Source organism: Bufo bufo, chromosome 4, assembly GCF_905171765.1.
Source record: "Bufo bufo chromosome 4, aBufBuf1.1, whole genome shotgun sequence".
NCBI classification, from domain to species: domain Eukaryota; kingdom Metazoa; phylum Chordata; class Amphibia; order Anura; family Bufonidae; genus Bufo; species Bufo bufo.
The window spans coordinates 664,958-678,061 of NC_053392.1; the positions used below are offsets into that span (position 1 = coordinate 664,958).

The window sequence follows — 13,104 nt, forward strand, 5'->3', positions numbered from 1 at the left end:
GTCAAGACTTTCTGGGGTCATCTCCTCCATTGTCCATCGAGATCAGAATGGCTTTATTCCAAAGAAGGGTACGCACCATAACCTTCACCGTCTTTTTGCTAACCTACAGGCTCCTGGGGGATCTGCTCGCTCCATCCTGTCTTTAGATGCCTCTAAGGCCTTCGACAGGGTGGAGTGGCGTTTCCTCTGTAAGGTGCTGGCCAGGATGGGCTTTGGGGAGAGATTTACAAATATTATCAAATCCCTCTACAGATACCCTACAGCTAGGTTGAGCCTTAATGGGACCCTCACTACTAGTTTTGATCTAAAGAGAGGTACCCGTCAGGGTTGTCCACTATCTCCCCTCCTATTCGATATTTATATTGAGCCCCTGGCGCTGGCCATTAGGCAAGATGCCCAAATCAAAGGGTTTGGAACATTAAGAGAGGAAGACCGTATTTCCCTATATGCGGACAATGTCCTTTTTTTTTTATAGATGATACAGAAACAAATGTTCCAAGAATTATCCGCTTGGTTAAATTATTCGGTGAGGTATCAGGCCTAGATATAAATTGGTTAAAGACTACCCTGATGCCAACAGATCCTTTGCCACAAAAGGAGTATCTTATAACTCAGTTAGATGTTGTCGACACCTTTCAATATCTGGGCATGACGATATCCCCCAAGGTTGAAAACCTCGTAGAACTCAATCTGATTCCATTGATAAGGAAAACCAGGGCAAAGGTAGGGATCTGGTTGAGACTCCCCCTATCTAGAGCTGACCGAGTCTCGCTGGTTAAGATGGTAATTCTACCTCAATTTCTCTATGTTCTTAGAAATATACCTATTTGGATAGAGGACAAATATTTTAAACTTCTGGAAAGAATAATTAATGACTTAGTCTGGGGAAGAAAATGAGTGAGACTCAAATTAGAATATCTATATAAGCCTCTGGAGTGTGGGGGCTTAAACCTCCCATACTTCAAAGGCTATTTTATGGCAGCTCAGTTACGGACGTGTAATGAATGGCCAAACAGTACATCTCTGAGCGGCCTAGTAAGAGCCTCCACATACAATAATATATTTACGTTGCTGGAATCCAGGCAAATGATCAATAAAGAGTGGGGTTATAAAAAGACTATAAAATCACTTCTGAAAATGTGGGCTGTCACTAGAGGATGGTTGGGGTAAAGGGATCACTTATATTCACGCCTCTTTGGCACAATAAGCACTTACAGACCTTAGATGGTATAGCAACCGATCAATTCTGACAAAAGAATGGCATTGTATATGTGACTCAGGTTGTTAAGAATAAAGAAATTAAGACGTTTGCGGAACTATCACTTAGTGTACAGAATCTCTTGTGGTTTAGGTATTTTCAGCTTCGGTCGGCACTTTCTAGTTTGGATGATAAATCACTATTGGAAATAGATACTTTGTCTCCACTAAATGAATTGTTAGGGAAGATATCACTAGGAAGGAAGATTTCAAATATATACAAACTACTAATTAAGTCACGTTTTTCCGAGACACAATCACCAGGACAAAGGGCCTGGGAGATGGACTGTCCAAATATAAAGCTGGTGGGATGGGGGAGTATCTTTTCTAACTTAGATGTACTTTCTCACAACTTTAATCACGTTCTAACATAGTTTAAAAAACAAAAAATTGGATTGGGGGGAGAAAAGCTAATTATATTAAATATTAATGTTGATTTGTGTACTTTTACTCCTTTGTATACTAATAAAGTTGTTAAATAAAATAAAAAAAGAAGATGCGGACCCATCAGAAACAAAGGGTAAAAGAGAAAAAAATGACGAGATAGAGCGGGTAATTCCCGATTTATCCCGATGGCTACGTAAGTGAGTTCTCTAAAATGACGAAAATCAAAAAGACTGGGGTTCTGGCTAGGGTCGAAAATGAAATCATTGTCATCCTCGATTTAGAATATATTACAGGAATAAAGAAAGGGAAAGATGTTAACAAGTTCATATGGACCGAATCAAGACATTTAGCGCTAATAGACTAGCAGCGGGTGAACATCAGATGGGCCAGAAATATAAGGAGAACTATGGCGGCCCTCGAGTGGATCAGGCTCAGGACTCATTTATATTCCACAGCCTTCCATGGTGTGTCCTGGCTCTTGGTAGAGGTCAGATTGGTAATTTAGAGGAGCCCCGAAGGCTCAGGTGAGGGTGGCCGGGTCCTTTCTCTGGTCCCTTTGATGTGAGAAGGGAGACCAGACAGGGTGCCCATTGTCACCCCTATTATTTAATTTCGGTATTGAACCATTGGCTTTGTTCCTATTGACAGATGAAATATTGGAAAGAGGGAAATACAAATGGTGATGACTTATGTATGTGAACACTACAGAAAAGGGAATTAACAAAATAATAAGGAATTTGAACACTTTTGGTAAGCTCTCGGGAAATCAGATCAAACAGAATCATAAATATTCATCTTAGTAATTTTTTTTTGGTTTGCATCGCCATATCCTGACCGCCATGACCTTTTCATATTTCTGTCTACAGAGCAGAATTCGGGCTCCTTTTGGAAAACGGTATATTTTTATGCACTCAATATGTGGAACATAAAACGTTTTGATCACTTTTTATTAGATTTTTTGGGGAGGGCAAAGTAAAGAAAAAAATGACAAATCATGCATTTTTTTTCCACATCACGGTGTATACTGCACAGGAAAATACTTTAATATTTTAAAATTTCAGACATGGCAATATCGGATATTCTTAGGCTGGTTTCACACTGGTGCTAGGATCCGGCAGACTGTTTTCGACTGACCCATTCTTGGCACATTTGCCAGGTTGCAGCCAAATCTCTGTTGATCCCCATTATTTTTATAGGGAGCAACGAAGATGATTTGAATTATTTCTGTTGTGTTTTTTCACTTTTTTACTGTAATTTTTTAGTTTCATTAGGATATTTGAACGTGTGATCTTCTGACCATTTGTGACCACAAACCTCAATAGAAGTGGCCAATTGATTCTGACACTCTGCCTGAGAAGCCGTGCCTCGTGCACAGCATTTCAGCCAGTTAGCCATGATGCACCGGCTATCTTTCCCAAGGCCCCAGGCTGTCATGGCAACTGATCACAGCATCTAAGTGGTCAAATGACTTTGATCAGTGTCATTGTTGATCCCAGTCAATGTGGTCAAGTGCTGACTGTATTACAGAACCGGCATCCATGGCGTACAGAACGGGCACAACATGTGATCCCACTCCAAACTCCATGCAGCGCAACCTGACTTCAATGCATGTCGAGGAGTGTGTAAAGGTTAAATAAGCCAAGGGTGTGACGTTAAAGCTGCATGTCAGGTAAACCCAACACAGAATACACAGGATCCGGGACTAGAGAACATATGGCGGTTCTGATTATAGGCACCATCCAAGACAGTATAATCTGCTTACCGTATGACGACATTGATATTACAATCACATGAGACCTACCTGAGGTATAACAGCCATTACTACATGTCTCCAACCTTTATAGTGTAGAAGTAATGTCATCTATAACACCCAGCATCTGATGACACCTACCTGAGGTATAACAGCCATTACTACATGTCTCCAACCTTTATAGTGTAGAAGTAATGTCATCTATAACACCCAGCATCTGATGACACCTACCTGAGGTATAACAGCCATTACTACCAGCCTGGTATTTACAGAATCAATGCTCGAAGACAAGCATCACAGACAGCCCCCTTTTTATCATGCATTGGGGAGATTAAGTGGTTAAACTGAGTTCTCTCAGACCCCAGACACTAGTGCTGCCGTTCATCGCAGTCAATGCGGCCCAAAACTTGGTGCTGAGCCAAGTGTCCAGTCTGGACCATTAGAGGATGGAGAGAAGATCCCAGAGAGGATGTCTATGTGCAGTCACATCTCCCTCCACTCCTGCACATAACACAGGGGTCACTGCCCGGAGTGCTCCTTTACTGCAGCTCTAAGGTGGAGCCTCACCTGAAGAAACCTCCCAATTTCCTTCCTCCATTTATTATCCCATACCTGTGGTCACATGGACTGGAATGTCCTCCTCCACCTCACTCTTACACGGGGGATCGCCCATCATCCGCTCTTCTTCATCCTCCACTTTAATATCAGTCAGATCTTTCCCCTGATTTGTCATCTGTAACAATTTAGGACAATACAGCAGACAGGTCGGAAATCTAACAGATCCACATAAGAGACCCCCCCACCATCTATGACCCCTCTATGACTGCAGGACCCCCCTATATAGATGTGTATAGGGCTCAGCTCCATCTACCTGATGGTTGTCCAGGAGCTTCTCCTCTGGACAGTCCTGGGAATACAGAGGACGGGGACATCTCTCGGGGGGATTTCTTTCTACAAGTCCATCTGTAGGAAACACACAGGGACAGGAGGGATTATTACATGTGATGATGAGATGATGGGAGCAGTATCCAGATCACCCATGACAGCCCCCCTGCTTACCCTGCTGATCGCCCCATAAATCTGTCTCCTCTTCTGCTTCATCAATAACCTCAACCTTAATATCCATCAGATTTTCATCCTAAAGAAGAGAAATGTAAAATGATCTTTGGTTCAATCCCTTTCTGGTCAGATTCTGGGGAGACTTCAGCTCCATCTACCTGATGGTTCTCTGGGGGCTTCTCCTCTGGACAGTCCTGGGAATACAGAGGACGGAGACATCTCTCAGGGGGATTTCTTCTCCTGGATCCATCTGTAGGAAACACACAGGGACAGATATACAAGAGACCATGTGTTCATTCTATAGGTGAGACACTTATCTCAGCTCCTTCACTTCTAGGGTTAGTGATCAGGGCCTAAATAAATGTTCTGCTCCTCACCAGCTAAACCTCAAGCTAATCCAGTCACCCACACGGAAATCCAAGGTGTGGAGCTGTTCTTCCATCCAGAGACTTGGCTTTCACATAATACCCAGAGGAATCAATTTTTGGCAGGTGAAGGAGACTCAGACATTATTGGACTTATGGTTGCCTGGTGGAAAAAACCTACAGTAGATCCAAATATCTTATGAAGGAATTTTAAGAGAGGGAAGACCTTTATCTTACAGCAATCAAAGGAATGACAACAACGATTCCCAGTGTCCTCTTCATCAGGCATGGAAACCACTGAGGTGACGGAAGACAATTTCTTCATCCTAAGGAACTAAGTCAGGGTAAGGGGGAAGGGTGTAAATTACTTGAGGATCATTCATACAGCAGCCAGACAATCCGGGTGGAGCTCAACCCTTTTATTTATAATCCAATATTACAACAATATCTCAGGGGATGACCTCAACGCATCTCCCAGATACAGAGATTTGAACTCATGGTCCCAGGAACATGCCTTAACACAGACCCTAATCCTTACAGTACACAAATATCACCCCCAACTTCCACAAAATGTATTTTCATCATTCCCTCTGGCTGATCAGATGTAGGGCTGTAAACAACTATCAGCCACAAACCATCTTTCTAGGTCCATGAGCAAAATAATAAAGTCAATGCCATCCTCCCCCCAGGAAAGGGTAAATTACTCTTACCAGTAATTGGATTTTCCAGTAGCCTCCTCAACGGCACTCCAGGAGGATGTCCCTGCCTCCCCAGGACAGGAAACAACGTAGAAGCTCAAGCTTAAAAGGTCCCCTCCCTTTACCTGCTTCAGTTAATGACATAGGACTCGTTTAGTAATGAAAGAATTGTATTGAAATATTCAACAGTACAATAACATAATTACAACCCAAGAAAATAATAATATGGGTAGGGAAAATCCAGTGCCGTTGTGGAGGCTATTGGAAAATCCAATTACCGGTAAGAGTAATTTACCCTTTTCCCCGGCGCCTCCACAACGGCACTCCAGGAGGATTAACAGAGAAACAAAATTTCTTAGGGTGGGACTACTGCAGACAACACTTTTCTGCCATATGATAAATCACGATTCTGAAGTACATCCAACTTATAATGTCTTAAAAAGGTATTTGGGTTCGCCCACGTAGCTGCCTTACATATTTGTTCTACTGAGGGGGAGTCATGTTCTTTTGAAGATAACAAATTTCGATGGTATTTCTTATGTATCTGGCGACTGTACTTTTGCTCGCTGCTGATCCCTTATGCCGGCCCTGATATTGAAGAAGGAGATGATCACAGTTCCTAGTAAGGAGTTAGTAAGCATCTTTTGACATCCAGATAATGATATTTCCTCTCAAGCTCAGATGATGGATTTTTGCAAAAAGATGGAAGGGATACTTCCTGCTGGCGATGGAACTAGAAGCGACCTTAGGCAGGAACATAGGAGTGTGTTTAAGGATGATGCTATCTTCTAGCACCCTGAGGTAAGGAGCTCTACAGGAGAACGCTTAGATCTCCCCTACTCTTCTGGCTGAAGTTATTGCCAGTAAAAAGGTGTTTTTTTGAGTTAAGAGCTTTAGTGAGATCTCGTTTAAAGGTTCAAAAGGTGCATCCATTAAGACCATCAGCACCAGATTTAAATCCCACGGTGGTACGATGGAATGTACAAACGGGCATCACCTAGATGCGCCCTTATAAATCGTTTTATCAACGGTAGATCTGCCAGTTTTTCCTCTAAAAAACTGCTCAATGCCGATATCTGTACCTTAAGGGTGCTAGGTCTGAGCCCCTTATCGAGACCCGCTTGCAAAAAGGCCAATATAAGCGGAATATTGGGATATCATTTATCTCCTGCAACGGTCTTCCATGCTCTTGTATAGATGTTGGAAGTTGTTTCTTTTTTACTGAACAAAACAGTGGAAATTACCCATTCAGACAGACCCCTTTGCTTTAATAGAACTTGCTCACTCTCCAAGCTGTTAGGTGCAATCTTGATACATTTGGATGGGATACCGGACCCTGCCGCAGCAGGCCTGGATATGCTGGGAGAGACCAGAATTGTCCTGCTGCAAGATTGAACAGGAGAGGAAACAAGGACCTTTTTGGCGAGAAAGGTGCAATTATTATCATTTGTTTTTCTTCTTCCATCGTCTTCATCAATACTTTCGGGATTAGATTGTAAGGTGGAAAGGCGTAAAGGAGACCTTTTGGCCATGGGGCCGACAAGGCATCCACTATCAGTGTTTGGTCCCGGCAGGAGAGGGAACTGAATAATTCGACCTGTCTGATTTTGATCTGCAAAAAGATCCACCTTTGGAGTCCCCCATTTTTTTGATATTTCCTTAAACTTGTCGGGGTCTAGAGACCATTCTCCTGCTCTCAACGTCTCTCTGCTGAGATAGTCCGCTACTGTGTTCTCTTCGCCCTTTAGATGGACTGCTATTAATGATTTTAGATTTTTCTCTGCCCAAGGAAAGATCTTCTCTTACAGATCCTGTAGTTTTCTGCTTTTTGTCCCTCCTTGCCGGTTTAGGTAGGTCACTGTGGTGGCATTGTCGGATAGTATTTGTATATGATGGGAACTTACCGATGGATGTAGAGAAAGAAGCACCTTGAAAACCGCCATTAATTCCTTTACATTTGAAGAGATTGAGGCCATTTTTTGACTCCAAGTGCCCTGTACCACTTGATCCTCTGTGTGGCCACACCACCCTCGACTGCTGACGTCGGTTGTTATGACGACCTGATCTGTTGGTCGCCAAAATATTCCTCTTTGAATATTCTTTCTTATCTTCCACCAGAAGAAAGACAGCTTTACTTTTGAAGGAATCTTTATTCTTCTGTCTAAAGAGTCCTAATTTCCATCCCAGGTTTGTAAAAGAAACCTCTGTAGAACCCTTGTGTGGTGCTGGGCCCATCTGACTGCAGGAATTGTGGATGTTAGGTGACCCAATAGCGTCAAGATGTCCCTGATTGACACTCTTCTGGACTCGCAGAATAGCGAGATCTTCTGACAAAGGGAAATCTGTTACTCATGTGGGAGGAAAGACATAAGGCTGTGAGAGTCTAGCAGAATTCCCAAAAATATTTTCTGTTGGCTGGAGACTAGATCTGACTTTTGTATGTTTATCAACCAGCCTAGTTCCACCCTTTTCTTCTGAACGACCTCTAGATGCACTTGAAGATTGCAAAGGGTTGGGGCTGTTATCAAAAGATCGTCCAAATATGGAACAATTACTATCCCCTGGAGATGTAGAAATCCGGTTACTTAGGCCATCATTTTTGAAAATATTCTGGGGACTGAAGACAACCCGAAGGGTAGGGTCTGGAACTGAAATTGACGTATCTACCCTTTTAGAGATATCGCGAATCTGAATTTTTTTTGATAATCTCTGTGTATGGGAACATGGTAGTAGGCGTCTGAAAGATCCATTGTTACCATGAAACAATCGCGAGACAAAAGGTTCATGGTTGATCTGATTGTTTCCATTCAGAATTTTTTGTAGGCCATGTACTTGTTTAACGTTTTTAAATTGATTATTAATCTGAAGGTTCTGTTTGGTTTCTTGATTAGAAAGATGGGTGAATAAAACCCTTTTCTTTCCTGATCCTTTGGAACTGGGATGATGACTCGTTTTTGTAAGAGAGATAGTATCTCTGATTCTAGGGCCTGCTGTCTTTCTATTTGGCGTAATGGTCTGTAGAAAGTGAAGAAACTTGGTGGAGGAGTGTCGAATTCGAGCTTGTAACCTATGCTTATAGTATTTCTTACCCATGGAGAGGTTGAAATTCTTTCCCAGGCCGAGGAAAACATATTTAGTCTGCCTCCTACCTGAAACCTGTCGTCATTGTGCAGGTTTTGTAGTGGATTCAGGGTTGAATAAGAATCCTCCCCCCTTTCCTCTAGAGGGTTGCCATCTTCCGGAGCTCTCTTTTCTCTTCTGGTCTGATCTAGCTTTCCTTTGATTTCGAAAGGAGCGGCGCTGTTGGTAGAATTTTATATCAGAAGGAAATCCTTTCTTTTTATCTGATGCCTTGTCTAATATATCTTCAAGAACTGACCCGAACAGCCTATCCCCTTCACATGGAATGGAGCATAATTGAATTTTTGAACTGGCGTCTCCAGACCACGACCTGAGCCATATCGCTCTTCGTGTGGCATTCGAGAGGGCCGAGGATTTGGCCGAGAGTCTTACCAGGGCAGCAGAGGCGTCAGATAGAACATTTGAGGTTTGTTTTAAGATGGGGATCGAAGCTAGGATTTCTTCTCTTGGGGTACCTGCTGCTAGGTGTCCTTCCAATTGTGCTAACCAGTCGGATAAGGATCTAGAGGTACAGGTGGCCGCTATACTGGGTCTTAGCATAGCTGTGTTCATTTCCCATGCCTGTCAAAGAAGACCCTCACACTTTTAATTCATAGGGTCCTTTAAAAGACCCATATCCTCGAAGGGCAGGGTAGTCTTTTTAGATATACGAGCGACTGGAGCATCGATTTTGGGAGTCTTATCCCATAAGGCTGAATCTTCATCAGCAAAGGGATATTTTTGTTTAAAGATATTTGGAATTATGTTCTGCTTTTCCAGATCTTTCCACTCTTTAGCAATTAACATCTTAATGTTATTGTGAACAGGGAAGACTTTTCTTTTCTCCTAGTCCCTGAAACATTCTATCTTGAATGGACTGAGGTTTCTTTATCTCCTCAATCTTCATCGAGGCCCTTATGGTTCTTAAAAATCTTTCTGTATCCTCCGGGGTACAGAAGGGCTTCCCTGAATCATCTTCAGAGGATTCTGAACCCCCGTCTGATATTATTTCTCCCTCATCAGAGTCAGGTTCTATTTGAAGGTACGACACCTGAGATCTTTGTGAGGTAGAGAGGAGAACATGGCGGTAATTTTGTGTCTATTGCAGTCCTAACTTCTTCCTTTATCATGTTTCTTATAGACTCAAGGAAGGAAGGTGACTCTTCATTTGGGACATAACGCTTTCTTAGTTTTGGACAGTAGGGATTTTTTGCATATCGCACACTTCTTTCGTCCCAAAGTTCCTTCAGAGGTTTTTATGGTGCTGGTTTCCCTGCCCTACAACGTAATAATGAATATTAGGGCTAAGAAAGGAAGTAATTCTACCGGGCACGGGCACCAGCACCACACCAGTGGAGAATGCAAATAAACTTTGTGCACCCCATTCACCGAAGCAGGGTACAACATGAGGCATAAGCTGGAAGGAGGCTTACCGGGCTTTGGGCGGTAGAAGGATCCACAGGCTTGCGGGATATCTCAGGAGCATCCACTGGAGCTGCACGTGTCGGAAGACTCCAGCCGTTCAGTGCTCCTTCCCGATATTCCCCTGGCAACTGACACTCTCGGCCCCAGAGAATTCCGGCCTGTCTGCGCATGCGTGCGATCCCTCGTTCCCCGCGATGACCAAAGCGGGGGAATGAAAACACGGGGGCTGCCTTCACCAAAGGACTTATGCCAAGGCAAATTCCAGATTCTGGATGTATATCTGGTTATATTTACTAATGATTTGTTTTCTGTGAGCCCAGCAGAGCACCATAAGAATGAGTGACTGCCACCATAATGGGGAAGAAAAAGGGTACATCTGAGATCTCTTTTATCAGTATAGCATTTAGGAAAGAAAAAAAAAGGGAGGAGGGGCACGACGGAAACCTATATATATGTTACATGAGAGAAGAGAAGGGAGGACATGACGGAGACCTTTATATATGTCACATGAGAGAAGAGGAGAAAGGGAGGACACGACGGAGACCATTATATATGCTACATGAGAGAAGAAGGGAAAGGGAGGACACGACGGAGACCATTATATATGTTACATGAGAGAAGAAGGGAAAGGGAGGACACTAAAGAAACCTTTATATATGTTACATGAGAGAAGAAGAGAAAGGGAGGACACGACGGAGACCTTGATATATGTTACATGAGAGAAGAAGGGAAAGGGAGGACACAACAGAAACCTTTATATATGTTACATGAGAGAAGAAGAAAAAGGGAGGACACAACGGAGACCTTGATATATGTTACATGAGAGAAGAAGAGAAAGGGAGGACACGACGGAGACCGTAATATATGTTACATGGGAGAAGAAGAGAAAGGGAGGACACGACGGAGACCTTAATATATGTTACCTGACAGAAGAGAAAGGGAGGACACAACGGAGACCTTTATATATGTCACATGAGAGAAGAAGAGAAAGGGAGGACACGATGGAGACCATTATATATGTTACATGAGAGAAGAAAGGAAAGGGAGGACACGATGGAGACCATTATATATGTTACATGAGAAAAGAAGGGAAAAAGAGGACACGACAGAAACCTTTATATATGTTACATGAGAGAAGAAGGAAAAGGGAGGACACGACGGAGACCTTTATATATGTTACATGGGAGAAGAAGAGAAAGGGAGGACACGACGGAGACCTTTATATATGTTACATGAGAGAAGAAGAGAAAGGGAGGACACGACGGAGACCTTTATATATGTTACCTGACAGAAGAGAAAGGGAAGACACGACAGAAACCTTTATATATGTTACATGAGAGAAGAAGAGAAAGGGAAGACATGAGGGAAACCTTTATATATGTTACATGAGAAAAGAGAAAGGGAGGAAACGACGGAGACCTTTATATATGTCACATGAGAGAAGAAGAGAAAGGGAGGACACGACGGAGACCTTTATTTATGTTACATGAGAGAAGAAGAGAAAGGGAGGACACGATGGAGACCTTTATATATGTTACATGAGAGAAGAGAAGGGAGGAAACGACAGAGACCTTTATTTATGTTACATGAGAGAAGAAGAGAAAGGGAGGACACGACGGAGACCTTTATATATGCTACCTGACAGAAGAAGAGAAAGGAAGGACATGACAAAGACCTTTATATATGTTACATGAGAGAAGAGGAGAAAGGGAGGACACGACGGAGACCTTTATATATGTTACATGAGAGAAGAAGAGAAAGGGAGGACACGACAGAAACCTTTATATATGTTACATGAGAGAAGAAGTGAAAGGGAGGACACGAGGGAAACCTTTATATATGTTACATGAGAGAAGAAGAGAAAGGGAGGACACGACAGAAACCTTTATATATGTTACATGAGAGAAGAAGAGAAAGGGAGGACACGATGGAGACCTTTATATATGTTACATGAGAAAAGAAGAGAAAGGGAGGACACGACGGAGACCTTTATATATGTTACATGAGAGAAGAAGAGAAAGGGAGGACACGACGGAGACCTTTATATATGTTACCTGACAGAAGAGAAAGGGAAGACACGACAGAAACCTTTATATATGTTACATGAGAGAAGAAGAGAAAGGGAAGACATGAGGGAAACCTTTATATATGTTACATGAGAAAAGAGAAAGGGAGGAAACGACGGAGACCTTTATATATGTCACATGAGAGAAGAAGAGAAAGGGAGGACACGACGGAGACCTTTATTTATGTTACATGAGAGAAGAAGAGAAAGGGAGGACACGATGGAGACCTTTATATATGTTACATGAGAGAAGAGAAGGGAGGAAACGACAGAGACCTTTATTTATGTTACATGAGAGAAGAAGAGAAAGGGAGGACACGACGGAGACCTTTATATATGCTACCTGACAGAAGAAGAGAAAGGAAGGACATGACAAAGACCTTTATATATGTTACATGAGAGAAGAGGAGAAAGGGAGGACACGACGGAGACCTTTATATATGTTACATGAGAGAAGAAGAGAAAGGGAGGACACGACAGAAACCTTTATATATGTTACATGAGAGAAGAAGAGAAAGGGAGGACACGACGGAGACCTTTATATATGTTACATGAGAGAAGAAGAGAAAGGGAGGACACGACGGAGACCTTTATATATGTTACCTGACAGAAGAGAAAGGGAAGACACGACAGAAACCTTTATATATGTTACATGAGAGAAGAAGAGAAAGGGAAGACATGAGGGAAACCTTTATATATGTTACATGAGAAAAGAGAAAGGGAGGAAACGACGGAGACCTTTATATATGTCACATGAGAGAAGAAGAGAAAGGGAGGACACGACGGAGACCTTTATTTATGTTACATGAGAGAAGAAGAGAAAGGGAGGACACGATGGAGACCTTTATATATGTTACATGAGAGAAGAGAAGGGAGGAAACGACAGAGACCTTTATTTATGTTACATGAGAGAAGAAGAGAAAGGGAGGACACGACGGAGACCTTTATATATGCTACCTGACAGAAGAAGAGAAAGGA

At 42.6% G+C, this 13,104-nt stretch overlaps 1 protein-coding gene across 1 annotated transcript in view; it reads right to left on the minus strand.

The window, feature by feature from the left end:
- Nucleotides 1–876: 876 nt before the first annotated feature.
- LOC120997487 (zinc finger protein 316-like) overlaps nucleotides 877–13,104 on the minus strand; it is a 40,353-nt gene continuing 28,125 nt past the window's right edge. The window contains exons 3-6 of the mRNA XM_040427573.1: nucleotides 4,612–4,703; nucleotides 4,454–4,532; nucleotides 4,325–4,357; nucleotides 877–881 (exon numbers count right to left, since the gene is read on the minus strand). Of these exons, the coding sequence (XP_040283507.1) occupies nucleotides 877–881; nucleotides 4,325–4,357; nucleotides 4,454–4,532; nucleotides 4,612–4,703 (209 nt within the window). The remainder of the gene's footprint in view (nucleotides 882–4,324; nucleotides 4,358–4,453; nucleotides 4,533–4,611; nucleotides 4,704–13,104) is intronic.